A 20356-nucleotide genomic window follows, 5' to 3' on the forward strand; every position below is an offset into this window, starting at 1 on the left:
CATACACTCATGCCACTAAGAGCACCCATTATTTTCACCACAGTAACATGGCCAAATTTCACTCCAGTCTTAGCTCATTTGCTGCTGAAACTCTCATTCATGTTGCTATTACTTGTAAACTTGAGAATTTCAACATATTATTGGGTAGTCTCCCATCTTCTATCCTCCATAAACCTTAAGTCATCCAAACTTCTGCTGCTGTGACTTTACTTAAGCAATTCCCAATCCCGTATATTTCCTTGCTTCCAGATGGCTCCCATTTAAGCAAAAAAAATTAAAATTCTCTCATCCTGGTTTTTCAAATACTCCTACGACTCTGTTCTATAGCCTCAAGACATTTGCACTTAAGAGATAGTAGGAACTGTCGATGCTGGAGAATCTGAGATAACAAGGTGTAGAGCTGGATAAACACAGCAGGCCATCAGAGGAGCAGGAAAGCCGACGTTTTGGGTCTGGACCCTTCTTCAGAAATGCTGAAATGCTCATAAACTAATTCTGCTATTGTTGGTTGTACCTTCCTTTGCCTAGGCTCTAAGTTTGCAATTCCCTTCTTAGACTACTAAATTACTAACTCATTTTCCTACTTAAAGATATTTTTGAAGATATTCTTGCTCATCTAATATCTCCATATTTGGTTTTGTATTAAAGTTTGCCATATTATTTTCCAAAGAGCACTAACTAGCCTGTTTAGTTTTGCCACAAAACTAGGGGGAACACTTCCAGCATATAGTGTCAGGGTGCAAGCTACGTGTATTAAAAAAAAACAAATAGGCTTGACACAGACCAATAATAAAGTTTAGGTTTCCTTCCTTAGGTCTGTGCAACCCTTAACTAATTGCAAGTTCTTGTTTTGAGTCCACATAATTTATCAACTGTTCCCTCTATAAAACAGTTTCTGAAGATTAAGTCAATCATGAAGATATACAATCAGGAAATATCAATGAATGAGGTTCGTAAATTCCAATATGCAGAATTGATTATAAGCTTAGTTTAATAAATTACTAGATTGCAGAGCTTCAAGAAGTTAGCTCACCACCACCTTCTCTAGGGCAACCATGTCTGGCCAATAAGTATTGGCTTAACCAGTAATACCAACAGCCCATGAATCAAAACGAAATGAGGCCAATAAAATATTACTTTGATGAAAATATTCAAGAAAATCAATTCCAATGCTGACCTTAAAAAGATGACCCTCGATTTAAGAGTCCCAAATCACTGAATAAGTCTCCTGAGCTATTCAGGAAATCCTTGCCCAAAGCCTATCCATAGTGGATCAAGCTTAATTCAGCCACTCACATGAAATCTCATTGAGAATGAATCCCACTACAGATTGGGAACCAGGATGAATTGTTGCTGGCAAATTTTTAACATGTTACAGTGAAATCAATGCCGACTGAAACTTTTGACACTAACGAGAGAAGCAACGGGGATGGTTGCAAAAATGCCAGTGGCTGAAGTGTGGACTGAGCATACATGCACAACTACGCAACTGTTCCTAATGCATTTTTTTGTTTGGAAGCAGAGTTACATTGACGTAAATAAAGTTGTTTCTGATGTTAAGTAATGGAAAGCACAGAACAGGTACAAAGAGCATGGCATACTACCATAAATCACTCACATTTATATATGATTGATAAAGAGCCAAACAAGTTAGACAATACTTCTTTTTAAAATCTACCATTTTTTGTCAAAGGTTTTCTACCACCCAAGGTAACGCTGCAGCCAGTTAACAATGTTGTACTTATATTTCCTGTAGATAGTCTCAGATTCAAACCATCAATTCCCATGGACCCACTGTTGCTGCATCATCAATGTCACATTGGTATTCACTAGTACAGTGCACCAACACTAAAACAGCATTTTTGGAATGGTAAAGTAGTACTGTGACCCAGTTAGGAAGCTGGCACTGAAACCAGAGACTGTAACTGTGTGCCAATTCAAGTCAAAAACAAACTTACACTAATAAAATAACACACTCCAAAACATAAGGCACAGTGGTTAGCACTGTTTCCTCACAGCACCAGGGACCCGTGGTCAACTACACCCTCAGATGACCATCTAGTAGAGTTTGCACATTCTTCTTGTGTCTGCGTGGATCTCCTCCGGTGCTCCAGTTTCCGTCCAAAGTCCATAGATGTGCACATTAGGTGGATTGGCCATGCTAGATTGCTGATAGTGTCTAGGAATGTGCAGGCTAGGTAGATTAGCCATGGGAAATGCAGGGTTACAGGAATAGGGTGGGACTGTGGGTCTGGATGGTACAGTCTTCAGAGGATCAGTGTCGACTCAACGGGTCGAGTGGGCTGCTTCCACACTATAGGTGTTCTATGGTTCTATAAAAGCACCTGAACCCAAATTAAATACATTGTGTTTTAAGTCAGTGAAATAAATACAGCTTTTAATGTTAATACATTCAGTTTTTACTAGTGATTAACTAGGTTTCTATACAAAATGTAGATCTGGGGCAACATTCAATCTGGGAGCCAATGTCAAAGAGAAAACTGCTTGCCAAGCATACGTCGTGGGAGCAAACTCTAAGTATAAAGCAGTCAACCGTTTACTGTATAATGAATTCTCAGTCATTGTGACTCTGCGCCAATTTTTCTCTGGAGAGTAAAGAAACAGTAGGACCCAAAGAAAAGCAAGAAAGTGTTTATAACAGCTATCAATTTAACTCCATTTTAATATTTCAGTAATGTCTTTGACATACTGCAGCAGCCTGAGAAATCAGGCATACTTTACTTACAAAATAATAACAGTTTCAAAATGTTGGCAAAAAACACGTTGAGGTCTTAAATAACCAGCTCAGTGCACAGAGATTGCTTATACGTGTAATGTTTATTTAATGAGGTTAGCCAGGCTTTCAGCTTGAAAAATGCAACCAAGTTTGATTAACAGATTTTTGTCATTGTTGTATGAGGAATTGGGGAAGGTGTTTGGAGTGAGGAGATTTAGAAGTGGACTGGAAGTGCTCAAAGAGCTATTTTTATAATTTCAAACTGGAAATGAAAGAGACTTATTTATAAACCTGGTCACAAGTTACATGGTTTACTTAGTCTCTAAAGATAGATGGTGATGCTGCATATATTGAAGACATAACTAACTCCAGTTGTGTAAACGTGATTTTGAAAATAGTTGGGAGTGTGTCAATGCAAACAAAAAAAAAAATTACTATATATTCCGCTCATCTAAACATCAAATATGCCTGGACATATTTCACATTTTTAAAAAATATCCTTCTTTGGAATGTTTGCCCTTGCATTAACTCATAGAATATCAGTGGACAATTGAAGCCCTTGTCTCTTACTTTAAAATGGCACAAGTAATGTCAACAATTCCATAGGTCCTTGCAAAATACATAATTATTACCGCTGTGTTGAGAAGCAAATTTGTAATTGGTGAGTAGCAAAACAACATTGAACAAAATCACATGTCCAGACAGGTTCACTAACGTCCTTTACAGAAGGAAACTGCCATCCTTACCTGGTATGGCCTATGTGTGACTCCAGGCCCACAGCAATATGGTTGGTTCCTAACTGCTCTCTGGGCAATTGGGTACTGGCAATAAATGCTGTCTAGCCAGTGACGCCCTCATCCCACGAATGAATAAAGAAACTAAAAGGTACATCTTATGAGATAGATGTTCCTCGTATACTTACAGTTCCTCAAGGTATGGGAGATTTTTGAAGGAATCAGGTTGCAGCTCAGTTATGTTGTTCATGCTGGTATCCCTGGAAAGAAAAGTTTACATGACATTATAGATACACGTCAACAAAACTTTACATTTTTAACAAATTGATTTATTTTTCCTCAACATTTATTTTAACATAAGTCTTGCTTTTGAAAATTATGACTCTTTGTTGAGGTTACCAGGTGCCTCACACCATATTTTGCAATAGAAAATAATGGGGAAAGATATGGGGTGGGGTCTCAGCAAAGGTTATTAAAGCTTCCAGAACAAGTAAATCGGGAATGGGAAGGGTCAGGAATCTACCTTCAGGCACAACTATGAAAGATGTGTTGGGGGGCAGTCAATGCAGTATAAAGGGTGTTGTACTTAAATGCGCATAGTGTACAAAACAAGATAAATCACCTTGCAGTGCAGATTCTAATTGGTAAGCATGATGCTGTGGGTATCACAGAAATATGGCTGTAAGGGGATCGGGGGCTGGCATTGTTAGTAAGAAATAAAATTAAATCGATAGCAAATTATAAAGAGGCTGAAGGTGTAGAATCCGTGTGGGCAGAGTTGAGGAACTGTAAAGGGAAAAAAAAATCCTGAGAGTCATGCATAGGCCTCCTAGCAGTGGCTAGGATGTTGGGAAGAAACGAAATTAGGAGATAGAATGGGCACATAAGAAAACCTCTATTACAATAATCATGGGGGGGCTTCAACATGCTGGTGGGCTGGGAAAACACGGTTTGAAGTTGGATGAACACAGCAAGCCAAGCAGCATCAGAGGAGCAGGAAAGTTGACGTTTCGGGTCGAGACCCTTCTTCAAACTGGGAAAATCAAGTTGGTAGCAGATCTAATGTCCACAACATGGTTTTTTTATAGCAACCTGTGTACAGCTGACTAGGGAACAGACAATTTTGGATTCTACAAATACATAGAGGTCAGAACAGTAACTAGGAAGAGATCAACAAGGCTGCCGATGTGTGGAGCAGCAGGAGATGGCTGAAATACTAAATGAGTATTTTACATCAGTGCTTACCATGGAGGAGGGTATGGAAGCTAGAGAAATAAATAGTGCTATCTTGAAAGTCTCCTACAGTGGTGGTGGTGCCGGATTCTTAAAATGCATAAATGTGGATAAATCCCCAGGACCTGATCAGGTGTACACCACAGAATTTTGTGGGAATCTGGGGAAGTGATTGCTGGGCCCCTTGCTGAAATATCTGTGTCATCAGTAGCCATGGGAGGGGTGCCAGAAGACTGGAGGGTGGTGAATGTTGGTGCCTTTATTTAAGACAGGGTGGTTATGGAAAAGCCAGAGGACTTTAGACCAGTGAGCCTGACGTCAGTGGGAGGGATTTTTGAGAAACAGAATTTATATGTATTTGGAAAGGAAAGGACTGATTAGGGATAGTCAACATGGCTTTGTGCATGGGAAACAGTGTCTCACTAACTGGACAGTTTTATTTTGAAGAAGTGACGAAGAAGACAGATGAAGGTAAAGCAGTGGACATTGTCTATATCGACTTCAGCAAGGCGTTCAACAAGATTCCGCATGAACTGGTTAACAAGGTTAGATAGCATGATAAACAGGGAGAACTAGCTATTTGGATACAAAACTGACTCAAAAGGGAGGAGAAAAGACGGTTGTGGTAGAGCGTCGCTTTTTGGACTGGAGGCCTGTAGCACACTGCTGATCACAAGGACTGGTCCACTGCTTTCTGTCATTTATATGGATAATTTGGATGTGAATATAGGAGGCACGGTTAATAAGTTTGCAGATGACACTAAAATTGGTGACGCAGTGGACAGCCAAGAAGTTTACCTGAGAGTACAACAGGACCTTGATTAGATGAGTAAATAGACCGGACAGTGGCAGATGGAGTCTAATTTAGATAAATGTGAGGTGCTGCATTTGGGTGCAACAATTCAGGGTACAATACACCTAATGGAAAGGTCCCGGGGAGTGTTGCCAAACAGGGACCCTGAGTTGCAGGTTCATAGTTCCTCAAATGTAGAGTCGCAGTGTAGAGGTGGTGGTGTTTGGTATGGTTGCCTTTATTGGTCAGTGCTTTGACTATAAAAGAATTGGACGGTCATGTTAGAGCTGTATGGAACATTGGTTAGGCCACTTTTGGAATACTGCATTCAATTCTGGCCTCCATGCAATAGAAAAAGTGTTGTGAAACTTGAAAGGGTGCAGAATAGATTTACAAGGATGTTGCCAGGATTGGAAGGTTTGAGCTATACGGAGAGGCTGAACAGGCTGGGGCTACTTTCCCTGGAGCATTGGAGGCAGAGGAGTGACCTTATAGAGGTTTTTACAATCATGGGAGGCATGGATGGCGTGAATAACCAAGGTCTTTTCCCCAGGCTAGAAGAGTTCAAAATTAGGTGGCATAGGTTAAAGGTGAAAGGGAACAATTTAAAAAGGGATCTAAGGGGTAATCTTTTCACACAGATGGTGATGTGTGTGTGAAATGAACTGCCAGGGGAGGTGATGGACGCTGGTATTATTACATTTAAAAATGCAAATGGAAGGTACACAAGTATGAAGGGTTTACAGGGATAGGGGCCAAATACTGGCAAATGGGACGAGATTAATTTAGGCTACCTGGTCAGCATGGACCAAAGGGTCTGTTTCTGTGCTGTATAACAGAGTAAAGGTTACTACAAAGATAGGAGGGACGAGTTAACTGGAAGGGAATACGGTGAAGCAGCAATGGTAGGTGTTTCTGGGAGTAATTCGGGAGCAAAAATTCAACACAAGGAAGAAGGAAAATACTAAGGGAGGATAAGGCAACGATGGCTGACAAGCAAAGTCAGGCAAAGCATAAAAGCAAAGGGAAGACATACAAATGGTGAAGATCAGTGGGAAGCTACGGGATTGGGAAGCCTTTTAAGAAAAAAATCACAGAATAACTCAAAAAGCAATAAAGGACAAGAAAATGAAATATGAGAGTAAGCTAGCTAGTAATATGAAAGAAGATAGCCAAGGTTTTTTTAAGCTATTGAAAAGGTAACAAAGAGACAAGAGTGGACATTGAAGCACCAGAAAATGAGGCTGGACAAGTAGTAATGTAAAATAAAGAAATGGTAGAATTTGAATAGGTACTTTGCATCAGCCTTCAAAGTTGAAGGCACCAGCACCTTAACAGAACTTAGAGAGAGTCAGGAACAGAGGGGAATGCAGTGACCATCGCAAAAGTGGTAGTACGGGGGAAGCTGAAAGGTCTGAAGTTGGATAAGTCACCCAGACCAGATGGACTACAACCCAGACTTCTGGAGAGGATAGCTGAATAGATTGTGGAATCATTAGTGGTGACCTTTTAGGAATCACTCGAATCAGGAAGGGTGGCACAGGACTGGTGGCACACTAACAGAAGGGAGGGTGGCAGAAGACAAAAAGTTATAGGTCTGTTAGCCTGACCTCAATCGTTGGCAAGATTTCAGTCTATTATTAAGGATGAGATTGCGGAGTACTTGGAAATGCACGGTAAAATAGGGCTGAGTCAGTGCAACTTCATGGTGGCGGGGGGGGGGGGGGGGGGGGGGGGTGCAGGACAGTGTGTGTTGGTTTCATGTCTAACAAATCTGTTAGAATTCTTTGACGAGGTAATGAGCAAGGAGAAGGCAACAAAGGAGAGCCAGTGGACATGACCTATTTGGAATTCTAGAAAACCTTTGGCAAGGTGCCGTACAGGAGTGTTCTAACTAAGGCAATTGGCATAGATAGAGAATTGGCTGAACGGCAGAAGGCAGTTGAGGATGAAGGGGTTTTTCTCAGGGTGGCAGCCAGAGACTAGTGGAGTACCACAGGATTCCATGTTGGGACCATAACGATTCACATTATATATCAACGTTCTGGACAAAACAATTAAGGGCAATGTTGCAAAGTTTGCAGATGACACAAAAATAGGCAGAGGGACAGATAGTGTTGAAAACGTGAGGAGGCTGCAGAAGGACTTGAACATGTGGAAAAGTGTGAGATAATACACCTTAGAAGGTAGAATACAAATGTAGACTATTTTCTAAATGGGAAAGGCTTTGGAAATTTGAAGCCCAAAGGGACTTGAGTGAGTGTCATAGTTCAGGATGCTCTTCACATGCAGGATCAGTTGGCAGTTGGGAATGAAAATGAAATATTAGCATTCATTTCAAGAGAGATAGAATACAAGAGCAGGATGTACTGCTCAGGCTGTATAAGGCTCCTGTCACACTGCATTTAGAATATTGTCACAAGTTTTGGGCCCCGCTTCTAAGATGGAATGTGTTGATTTTGGAGGGTGTCCAGAGGAAGTCGACGAGAATGATCCTGGGGATGAAGGGCTTGCTGTATGAGTAGTAGTTTCTCTGGGTCTCTACTGAATTGAGTTTAGAAAGATGAGGGGAGATCTGGTTGAAACTTACAGAATACTGAGAGGCCTGAATACAGTGGAAGTAGAGAAGATATTTCCACTAGAGAGAGAGAGAGAGAGAGAGAGAGAGAGAGAGAGAGGCTCTGAGCACAGCCTCAAGTGAAGGGACGACTCTTTAGAATGGAGAGGAGGAGGAATTTCTTCCACCAGATGGTAGTTAGCTAGTCCGTGGAACTCACTGCCACAGAGGGCTATGAAGGCCAAATCACTGAGTGTATTTAAGTCAGCAAATAAATGGTTCTTGTTTGGTAAGGGGATCAAAGGTTACCGGGTGAAGACAGAAGAATGGGACAAAGAAATATGGGGAGGGAATTGTTTTCACTCTAATTAAGTGGACACAGATGATGAAGCAAAAAGTCTCAATGGATTTCAAAAAATGAAACAGATTTGGATCAACAAAAAATCAAGGGCTATTAAAAGGACAGCAATGGATTACTGGATAGACGGTCTACATGGCTTAAAAGTCTCCTGCCACCTTCATGAAACTGTTAAAACGTAAAAGATTTTAGACTAACAATTGGTGTCACCAAGCCTCCAAATCCTTAAAATTGGAAATTTACATATCAGCAACAGATAGAATGAGCTATGTGAGCAAAGTTCATGAGTTCCAAGTGAAGCATGGATACAATTTAGAAATCTTTGCTGTTCAGTTCATGGTAGACTCTAGCATTAGGGGAAGGGGAGATTTTGAAACTGGTGAAGTTTCCACATTAAGCAGAGGTTCACCTGCACATCTGCCAATGTGGTATACTGCATCCACTGTACCCGGTGCGGCTTCCTCTACATTGGGGAAACCAAGCGGAGGCTTGGGGACCGCTTTGCAGAACACCTCCGCTCAGTTCGCAACAAACAACTGCACCTCCCAGTCGCAAACCATTTCCACTCCCCCTCCCATTCTCTTGATGACATGTCCATCATGGGCCTCCTGCACTGCCACAATGATGCCACCCGAAGGTTGCAGGAACAGCAACTCATATTCCGCCTGGGAACCCTGCAGCCATATGGTATCAATGTGGACTTCACCAGTTTCAAAATCTCCCCTTCCCCTACTGCATCCCTAAACCAGCCCAGTGCATCCCCTCCCCCCACTGCACCACACAACCAGCCCAGCTCTTCCCCCCCACCCACTGCATCCCAAAACCAGTCCAACCTGTCTCTGCCTCCCTAACCGGTTCTTCCTCTCACCCATCCCTTCCTCCCACCCCAAGCCGCACCCCCAGCTACCTACTAACCTCATCCCACCTCCTTGACCTGTCCGTCTTCCCTGGACTGACCTATCCCCTCCCTACCTCCCCACCTACACCCTCTCCACCTATCTTCTTTACTCTCCATCTTCGGTCCGCCTCCCCCTCTCTCCCTATTTATTCCAGTTCCCTCCCCCCATCCCCCTCTCTGATGAAGGGTCTAGGCCCGAAACGTCAGCTTTTGTGCTCCTGAGATGCTGCTTGGCCTGCTGTGTTCATCCAGCCTCACATTTTATTATCTTAATTACAGAATTTCCTGTGAAGGCTTTTTTTCTAAAAGTAGTCTTACATGAAATCCAACTTTATCAGCTCAAAAACAAAAAGTTCTTCTACTATATTTTTTCTATTTTCTTCTATTTCATGAATTGAATTCTGCAAAGCAAATTTAGAAATAATTTAACCTTAAGAGTTAGCTATTTCTCAGCTCAATTTAAATTTCTATGTTTCAATACATCATGGGGCATTACAGTATTTTGCAAAGAAACAGCAAAATTACCCTGAACATGTCATAACAAATATTAAGTTAATTTACAGAGCCATTCAGATTAATTTGTTGGCCATGAATTTTCCAAGTAGTTACTAAAGTATTCACATTACATTTCAGGCAACTAAACTGTGAAGATTTTCATGTTATACCTTTGAAAACAAAAGCGTTCAAAAGATGATTCTGCTTGGTAAAGGTGAATAGCAATTACAAAGAGACTAATTCACCAAGAAATAACATGGACAAAATAAATCATTTATAATGAAGGCAGTGTCATACAATTTCCGATAGCTGGCCAGACAGTTATTCCAGCTAAGATGACCTTTTCACATTAGGGACCCTGCAGAATCCCCATGATTGCACACTTCAAGAAAATTGTCCAGGAAACTGAAGAATCCACTGGAGAATTGAGAGGATTCTGATTATATTAGATTAATAAATATTCAGGAAAAATTAGATTATTAAACACGCCGTCTAAGTCCCAAGTAACTATTCCACACTTGCTTCATACCAACACTACATCGTTGCATGACTACTTACCCCACAGGGTCCGACACCCTTGCCCTACTCCCAGTTCCTGAGCTCAAGCTGGCACCCATCCTTTATTATAAGATAACAAAGTGTGGGGCTGGATGAACACAGCAGGCCAAGCAGCATCTCAGGAGCTTGTATCAGAGATAATGGGAACTGTAGATGCAGTCGCAAACCATTTTAACTCCCCCTCCCATTCTTCAGACGACATGTCCATCACGGGCCTCCTGCAGTGCCACAAGGATGCCACCCGAAGGTTGCAGGAACAGCAACTCATATTCCGCTTGGGAACCCTGCAGTCCAATGGTATCAATGTGGACTTCACAAGCTTCAAAATCTCCCCTTCCCCCACCGCATCCCAAAACCAGCCCAGTTCATCCCCTCCCCCCACTGCATCACACAACCAGCCCAGCTCATCCCTTCCCCCCAGTGCATCCCAAAATCAGCCCAGCCTGTCTCTGCCTCCCTAACCTGTTCTTCCTCTCATCCATCCCTTCCTCCCATCTCAAGCTGCACCTCCATTTCCTACCTACTAACCTCATCCCACTTTCTTGACCTGTCCGTCTTCCCTGGACTGACCTATCCCCTCCCTACCTCCCCACCTATACTCTCCTCTCAACCTATCTTGTTTTCTCTCCATCTTCGGTCCGCCTCCCCCTCTCTCCCTATTTATTCGAGAACCCTCACCCCATCCCCCTCTCTGATGAAGGGTCTAGGCCCGAAACATCAGCTTTTGTGCTCCTAAGATGCTGCTTGGCCTGCTGTGTTCATCCAGCTTCACACTTTATCATCTTGGATTCTCCAGCATCTGCAGTTCCCATTATCTCTGAGAAGGGGGTGAATTGGCTCCTTTCTTTTTCAACACTTGGTCGGTCACAACAGACCAGGCATTTGCACAAACTCATCGTATATTAACTTACAGGACTCTAATTTATTTGAATTAAGGCAAATATCTTAGAATTATGAATTACTTAAATTGCTTCTTTTTCTTTCGCAGGTTTCTCCTCCCATACATGCATACTTCCTGTCACAGGCTCGAGGAGAGAACAGTAAAATAATTCAATTCAGCTCTGCCTCTTTCCCATTCTTTGGATGAAGGTACGCTTGATACTTTCCGAGCTAAACTTAGCTTGTGCCAAAAAGTAAGTTGTGAAGAGGACACAATGAGGCTCTAGGGGGATATAGATAGATCAAGTGAGAGGCAAAGGTCTGGCAAATGGTGTAAAAATGTACAAAAGTGCGTAATTGTTAATTTCAGTAGGGATAATAAAAAAGCATTATCTAAATAGTGAGAGATAGTAGAGGGATCCGGGTGCCTCAAAATGTGATTTGCAGATGGTTAGTATGCAGGTAGAGGAAATAAGTTAACTGCATGTTATTGTTAGGGGAACTGATTAAAAATGTAAGGAGGTTATGCTTTACTTTATAAGGCTTTTGTGTATAACAAAAGGATATAAATGTATTAGAAGCAGTTCAGAAAAGATTTATCAGACTATAATTGGCGTTGGATGGATAATCTTGTGAGAAATGTCAAACATGTCAAACAGGCTGGGCTTGTGTGAGCTCGTTTAGAAAATAGTATTGAATTACTTGATTGAAACATACTTGTTACTGACAAACCTTGATGGGCAAGATGTGGAAGGGATGTTTCCTCTTGTCAGAGATATCTAGTACTAGGGGTCACCTGTTTAAAATTACACTGCAAGCTATTTTTAAGACTAAAATAAGGAGAAATATTTTCTCAGGGTTCAGAATTTATTGAACTTCATGGGAGCAGAGTTTTTAGCTATTTCTAAGGGGGTTAGGCAGGTTTCAGACAAGCAAAAGGGGTAAAAGAGTACTGGGAAATTTGCAGAAACGTCAAGTAATATGATCGACCATGATCTTACAGAATGGCAGAGAAGGCTCAAGAGATCAAGTGACCTGTTCCTGCTGTTAATATACGCTTTCGTGTATCATCTTCCAGTAAATAAACACTGAAGATCATTATATTCTCCACTGAAGTACTGGCAGTTTTACATTGCCAACTGTGGGCCTAAAAACACTCAACTCTTTTCAAATAGTAGTGTGTGGAGCTGGATGAACACAGCAGGCCAAGCAGCATCTTCGGAGCACAAAAGCTGACGTTTCAGGCCAAGACCCTTCATCCTTTTGTGCTCCTAAGATGCTGCTTGGCCTGCTGTGTTCATCCAGCTCCACACTTTGTTATCTCAGATTCTCCAGCATCTGCAGTTCCCATTATCTCTTTACAAATAGTCCTGACCATTAACATCCCTCAACTGATAGTGCCAGTAACAGACGGTCAGTGATCTTGCTGTTGTTTGTTCAACATTGCAACGTGCAAAACTGCTGCATTTGCTTGAAAAACAAAAACTGAACTTTAAAAACAGCTAACTGCATAATGGAATGTGTTATATAAGAAATATGATTTTACAGCTCATCAATGCTGCTCAAGATAAGCAAACTGTAACAGTTATGACACATGCCTTTGAAAAGTATTGCAATTTTTCTTCTCTCATGAATTGACTGACTCATGCAAAAGGTGTTCATATTAGTCATACTGTTATCACATCCAAGTAGCCACTCTTTTTGTGTGAGCTGACGCAATACTGGCAATCTGCTTGACTACCACAAGGCATCACAATTGACTCTAGTCTTCTCCTGGCACAACATTCAAGTGTGCACCTCATGAAATCAACAATACAAAAGGACTGGGAGCAATTTTTAGTTCTTTCATCTCCAATTTGGGCCTAATCCAACTGTCATACACCAATTGCCAGCTTTGGTGAAATTAGTGAGCGCTAATAAATACTTAATTCCATTAAGGTATTGACAAAATTTGAGGTTACTTTATAAAAAGAAAATGGTCCTGATAGCTGCAACATTTTTTTGAAAAGGCAAAAACTATTCACTGAAGCAATGTAAAGTATTTAAATACTTTACAAAGGCAAATAATTTGTCCCTTCTGCATGATGTGTTAAGTATTCTAATGGAACTGAACTAAATGACATAATATTATGTCTGAAAAGGATGTCACAAATTGACACAAGTGAAACTGCTGAAATCAAAATCAAAATAGAAATTGCTACAAATCAATCTGCAAAGTTGCACACAAGTTAAAATTCTGTTGTATAAAGCAATAAACATTTTCAAAATAACAGGGCAAAACGGACAGCATGGTGGCTCCGTGGTTAGCACTGCTGCCTTTCAGTGCCAGGAACCTGCGTTTGAATCCACCGTTAGGCAACTGTGTGTGGAGTTTAGACATTCTCCCTGTGTCTGTGTGGGTTTCCTCCAAGTGCTCCAGTTTCCTCCCATAGTCCAAAGATGTGCTGGCTAGGTGGATTGGCCATGCTAAACTGTCTATCCTGTCTGGGGATGTGTGGGTTAGGTGGGTCACAGGTGGGATGTTCTGAGGGTCATTGTAGACTTGTTGGGTAGAAGGGCCTGTGTTTCCACACTGTAGGGATTCTATGATCTATGAAAATCTTTGATCGCAGCTGCAATGTTAAATAAAACTAATCATGTATGAAGGTGTTGCTGGAACTTTAGAAGCAGTAACCAGTTCAAACTGGAAAGTCACTCCTTTTTTCCTCCACTCAAGACGTTAATTCATGTTGGGGTACAGTTTCCATGGTTTCAGGAGATACTGAAGGCCTTATCCAAATCGCCACTCTTCAGGCATAAAATCAGATTGCAAGCACAAAGATAATCAATTAATCACTCACATATTACAATGGCCCTTTTGCAACTGATAATGTTATCAGAGTCACTGTCATGACTACGTCATTGCAAAACTCGCAGCAACTTCCTGTGTCCGCACATGCACAGTTAAATGGGGAAATCTGGAATTTGCTATCAGTAACACACTGCTCCTCCACAAGGCATGCTGGTACAGCCTTCTAAGCTGCAAATAACAAATCAGTAGATTCACCTAAAAGCAACATTTTGCTCACAATATAAAGCACTGAAAATGTTAAGTTTTGCTGAATTAATTTTCAATGGGATATCAAGTCATAATTACAAATAAGCAACATGCTCTCCCAAATAAAAAAGTGATTTACGAATGAGGGATACCAGTCCTTTTGAATGGGTTTAAAAATAATTTTTTAAAGCACACAATGTTTCATCTCGAATATGTACTGGAGGCAGGTTCAATTAAGGCATTCAAGAGGAAACTGTTATCTGAGAAGGAGCTTGTGCTGGGCTATGAGGAGGTCGGGAAATGCCACTAAGTAAATTGCTTAGAGAGCTGGTGCAAAGTCAACAGGCAAAAGTAGGTCTTTTTTGTAATCCCTTGAGGTGCGTGATGTTCTCTAGCCATTTGTTTGTCTAAAGTGCAGTTAAGAGTTAATCACAATGTGGGCGTGCAGTAGCATGTACACCAGGTGGGTTTTTACAACAATCAACATGGTTACATAGTTGCCATTAGGATGGCTTTTGACTCCAGATTTTTATTGAATTCAAATTTCACCATGTGCCATGGTGGGATTTGAAACATTGTTCCCAGAACATTAATCTGGGACTCTGAATTATTAGTCTAGTGACGTGACGACATTATCACCACCTCCCCTAAACGAAAAACTCTATGGCTCAAGTTATATGTCCAAATTTTTGTTTTGTGTTATATACATTGATTTAAAAAGTTATTTACAATCTGTGTTTACTACCTGCTTTGCTGGCTAAAAATTCTACCATCTCACCGTTTTATGAAATAAAACGATGTGCTGGGAAACTCATCCAAGTGTTCTCGTGCAACAGTGACACAAAGTTAGTACACAAATACAGGAAGGAATTAAAGATAGCTAGTGGTTGAATAGAAAGGGTGGGAATACGGGCCAAATGCTAGCAAATGGGAGGAGATCAGTTTAGGATATGTGGTTGGTGCGGACAAGTTGGACTGAAAGGTCTGCTTCCATGCTGTATGACTTTATGAATGCTATCCTTCATTACGAGAGGAATTGAACATAGCATCATTCCTTCCATGCTTCAGTTGTACAAGGCACTGGTGAGACTGCATCTTGAATATTAAGTGTAATTTTGGTTTCCTTCTTTAAGGAAGGATGTAAATGTGTTGGAGGCAGTTCAGGCTGTTTACTAGACTGACTAGGTTCTGCTGAAGGGTCACTGGACTCAAAGCGTTAATTGTTTTCACTCTACTCATGCTGTCAAGGCATGCTACATTTCTCTAGCACACACAGCTTTTGTTTCAAATTTCCAGCATTGGCACTTCTGTTTTTGTTTTACTGTATTGATGCCTAGAAAGGGCAGGTGGAGGAAACTGACAGAAACTGGACCAGTTGCCACTGGAATGAAGTTTACAAGATCCTTGAATGGCCTCCATAACACGGATGCAAAAGGGCATTTCCTTTTGTGGATGAGTCCAGAATGAGAGGACAGTGTTTAAACATTAGTGAGAACAAAGTGTGAAGCTGGATGAACACAGCAGGCCAAGCAGAATCTCAGGAGCACAAAAGGTAACGTTTCGGGCCTAGACCCTTCATCAGAGAGGGGGATGGGAGAGGGTTCTGAAATAAATAGGGAGAGGGAGAGGTGGACCGAAGATGGATACGGGAGAAGATAGGTGGAGAGGAGAGTATAGGTGGGGAGGCTGGGATGGGATAGGTCAGTCCGGGGAGGACGGACAGGTCAAGGAGGTGGGATGAGGTTAGTACGTGATAAATGGAGGTGTGGCTTGAGGTGGGAGGAGGGGATAGATGTGAGGAAGAACAGGTTGGGGGGGCAGGGACAAGCTGGGTGGGTTTTGGAATGCAGTGGGGGAGGATTTAAAGCTTGTGAAGTCCACATTGATACCATTGCGGTCCTTGAAGAACGCGGCCATCTGGGATGTGCGGGAGTGGAATGCCTCATCCTGGGAGCAGATGCGGCAGAGGCGAAGGAATTGGGAATAGGAGGTGGAATTTTTGCAGGGGGTTGGGTGGGAGGAGGTGTATTCTAGGTAGCTGTGGGAGTCGGTGGGCTTGAAATGGACATCAGTTTCTGGCTGGTTGCCTGAGATGGAGACTGAGAGGTCCAGGAAGGTGAGGGATGTGTTGGAGATGGCCCAGGTGAACTTGAGGTTGGGGTGGAAGGTGTTGGTGAAGTTGATGAACTGTTCGAGCTCCTCTGGGGAGCAAGAGGCGGCGCCGATACAGTCATCAATGTAACAGAGGAAGAGGTGGGGTTTGGGGCCAATGTAGGTGCGGAAGAGGGACTGTTCCACGGAACCTACAAAGAGGCAGGCATAGCTGGGGCCCATGTGGATGCCCATGGCCACCTCCTTTGTCTGTAGGAAGTGGGAGAAATCGAAAGAGAAGTTGTTGAGGGTGAGGACGAGTACGGCTCGGCGGATGAGGGTGTCGGTGGAGGGAGACTGGTCCGGTCTATGGGACAGGAAGAAGTGGAGGGCTTTAAGGCCATCTGCATGAGGAATACAGGTGTATAGGGACTGGACGTCCATGGTGAAAATGACGTGTTAGGGATCAGGGAATTGGAAGTTCTGGAGGAGGTGGAGGGCGTGGGTGGTGTCATGGACGTAGGTGGGGAGTTCCTGGACCAAGGGGGAGAAAATGGAGTCCAGATAGGTGGAGATGAGTTTGGTGGGGCAGGAGCAGGTGGAGACAATAGGTCGGCCAGGGCAGACGGGTTTGTGGATTTTGGGAAGGCGACAAACAGGCAGTGCGGGGTTGGGGAACAATGAGGTTGGATGCTGTGGGTGGGAGATCACCTGAGGTGACGAGGTCATGGATGGTATTGGAGATGATGGTTTGGTGCTCGGGGGTGGGGTCATGATCCAGGGGGCGGTAGGAGGTGGTGTTGGAGAGTTGGCGTCTGGACTCAGCAACGTAAACGTCAGTACGCCATGCTACCACTGCGCCTCCCTTGTCTGTGGGTTTGATGGTGAGGTTGGGGTTGGAGCGGAGGGAGCGGAGAGCTGCCCGTTCTGCAGGGGAGAGGTTGGAGTGGGTGAGAGGGGTGGAGAGGTTGAGGTAGTTAATGTCTCGGCGGCAGTTGGAGATGAAGAGGTCGAGGGAGGGTAGGAGGCCTGGGGGTGGTGTCCAGGAGGACTTGTGTTGGAAGCGGGTGAAGGGGTCAGTGGAGGGAGGGTTAGGCTCCCGTGAAAGAAGTAAGCGTGGAGGCGAAGGCAGCGGAAAAACTGCTCTATGTCCAAACGTGACTGGTATTCATTGGTGTGTGCGTGGAGGGGGACAAAGGATCTGATCACAATTTTAACTTCACCTGCAAAGCCTCTTCCAGGAATGCCTAACCTGAAGAAGTTACCCTCCTCCCTCCGGACCAACTTTAGGGAATCTCTCTCCCACTGCAACTCTCTTGTCCACACTTCCATTTACCACCTGCTAACCTCATCCCTCCTCCTTGATCTGTCCATCCTCCACGGACTGACCTATCCCCTCCCCACCTATACTCTCCTCTCATCTTCTCCTCTATCCATCTTCGGTCCGCCTCCCCCTCTCTCCCTATTTATTTCAGAACCCTCTCCCCATCCCCCACTCTGAAGGGGCATCTAGGCCCGAAACGTCAGCTTTTGTGCTCCTGAGATGCTGCTTGGCCTGCTGTGTTCATCCAGCTCCACACTTTGGTATCTTGGATTCTCCAGCATCTGCAGTTCCCATTATCTCTGATCACAAGTTTAAAAATTAGTGGCTGTTTTTTTGGGTCAGGGATGAGAAGAACATTTTTCTCTCAGTGAGTTGTACAATTTTGGAATTTTTTGCCTCAGAAGGCAGTGGAAACAAGATCAACAATGTAAAGTTATTTGGGAGTAGGCAGGAAAGTGGAATTGAAAACAGTGATCAGTCAAGATTTTATTGAATAGGCACAGGGTCAAGGGGTTAATGGCTTACTACTGTTCCTAATTTGTATGTTTGTCAGCAGCAAGTTTTGCCCTCTTTTCTGATGGCCTCAAAATTCTATAATGAATCCAATTTAAAATAAATGTGAATGAACACTTGCACCATATAATAACAGTACTTTTGGGGCTTCGATTAACTAATTAACGAGACCTCACCTTTATGGTTGCAGCCTTCCATTGTATAACACAACGGTTTGCAACATAGCAGTGAAATCTGTATTTGGCACTGCCTGTATGGTTGAGGAACCCCAACTCTGACATGGAAGTCTCTGGTGGATTTAATGCAAAGGAAGTCACTGGGCCAAAAATGCGCAGGGTTCACTGCCTTCTGTTTTCCCTGGGTACTGTTCCCCATCATATGGCCTTTTTATTTCTGCTCACCTCTTCCAAGGTCTTTTCAAACAAACAGTCAGCCTCCAAGGGTCACTGCTGTCTGTGACCACTTCCCAGTTATCAATATCAATATCATATCTCACTTGTAGGGGTCCGTATTGCAGAAGTGTGAATATCCCAACTTTGGTGAGTAACTAGTTCATTACAAGGGTGGTTTCTGGGTATAAAGTGTTCTGCCATCTGAAAAGATACAGCTGAGCCAATGCAGAAATTGTTGACTGAGTGATTGCACACTAACTGAATTAGCACAAACCAGGAGCTCAGAGGTCTTGTTCTGCCAGGGAATGCTAAGAATATGTCAGCAAAGATGGAAATTGTTCAGCCTGTCTCCTATCCAGCACAGCTATCCAATTTTCACCAATTTGATGTTCTTGGCCACATTGCTGTTGTTCAAAAGACTTACTCAACCTGGACATAACAGCTGCAGCTTTCCATCATGAGCTGGTTTTAGCATCAATGAATGGCTTGTGGAGCCTAGATACGTGAAGCCACCAACCTCATTCAGCGTCACATTGTCAATGCTGATAGATGGTGGTATAGCAACACCCTGGGCCGTAACAACTGTCTTCCTGATGCCGATAGTCAAACAACCCTTTGCCACTCCAGGTGCTTGTATGGAATGCTAATGTGGCATCATCAGCATTGAGGAATCTCTGAAGAAGACTTGGCACATTTTTGATTTAGGCGAGCAAAGCTAAAAGAGTTTTGCTTCTATTCTTGTATGTGAGTAGTCACCCTCTATTGATGACTTGAAGGCATACGACATCAACAGAGAAACCATGATGAACAATGTTCGTGCCAGAACACAAATGCAAATAACCCCTTGCAGATTTCAAGGTTCTGATGCTTCTTATCATCAGACTTTATCTAGTGTGTTGTGAAAGAAAGAGGAGATCAAATTAAGCAGTTAAAGGAGCCTAACAATCTTCTCCAGCAGCTTACTATCCTTTGCTTACATGGTCAAATGCCTTGATGAGATTGAGAAAGCTAACATAATGGTGTCCTTTGTCCATGCCGTTTCTTGCAGCTGCTGAATAGACGAGAGCAAGTGTCAGTTGTGGATCTTCCACTTCTGATACCCCACTAGGGCTTGAGATAGACATATTCAGCTAGGATTTCCAAAGTCTGTTTCGTGGCTATTAAAATTGGAACCAATATTCTATGTTCACTGGTTCTCATTTTGTAACTGACACACAAAACGAGGATTAATGTTTCACTAGCTCAGCATCACAGCTTTAGTGGGAGAGTTGGCCGATAACTGTGCCCCCGTTCTTCGACAAGCCATCTTAAAACATGTAATGTATAAAATCCCAAAGAGACCATCATAATAATTAATTTGCCTGGCCGACTGCTATTCAGAACAAAACAGTATATATGATTTTAACAAGAGAGAGAAAAGAAAGGCTTTTTCATTTACTAACTGAACCTATATCCTTTCAAAAACCCTAAATACACATACATATGCACTACTATGACAGACAAAAGGCAACAGCTTAACACGGTTCAATTCTGGTCTCCCTGCTAGCTTTATAAGGATGTTGCCAGGGTTGGAGGGTTTGAGCTATAGGGAGAGGCTGAATAGGCTGGGGATATTTTCCACGGTGTGTCAGAGGTTAGGGGATGACTTTATAGAGGTTTGCAAAGTCTGAGGGGCATAGAGAGGGTGTATAGCCAGGGTCTCTACCCCAGAGTAGCAGAGTCCAAAACTAGAATGCACAGTTTAAGGGGAGAAGAGA

General features: G+C 42.8%; 1 protein-coding gene across 1 annotated transcript in view; it reads right to left on the reverse strand.

Moving 5' to 3' along the window:
* The window catches only part of lgr4 (leucine-rich repeat containing G protein-coupled receptor 4), a 133915-nt gene that overhangs the window by 85446 nt on the left and 28113 nt on the right, over positions 1 to 20356 (reverse strand). Inside the window, exon 2 of the mRNA XM_048545579.2 lies at positions 3660 to 3731. Within this exon, the coding sequence (XP_048401536.1) occupies positions 3660 to 3731 (72 nt within the window). The remainder of the gene's footprint in view (positions 1 to 3659; positions 3732 to 20356) is intronic.

The sequence above is a fragment of the Stegostoma tigrinum genome, chromosome 17 (genome assembly GCF_030684315.1).
Source record: "Stegostoma tigrinum isolate sSteTig4 chromosome 17, sSteTig4.hap1, whole genome shotgun sequence".
NCBI classification, from domain to species: Eukaryota; Metazoa; Chordata; class Chondrichthyes; order Orectolobiformes; family Stegostomatidae; genus Stegostoma; species Stegostoma tigrinum.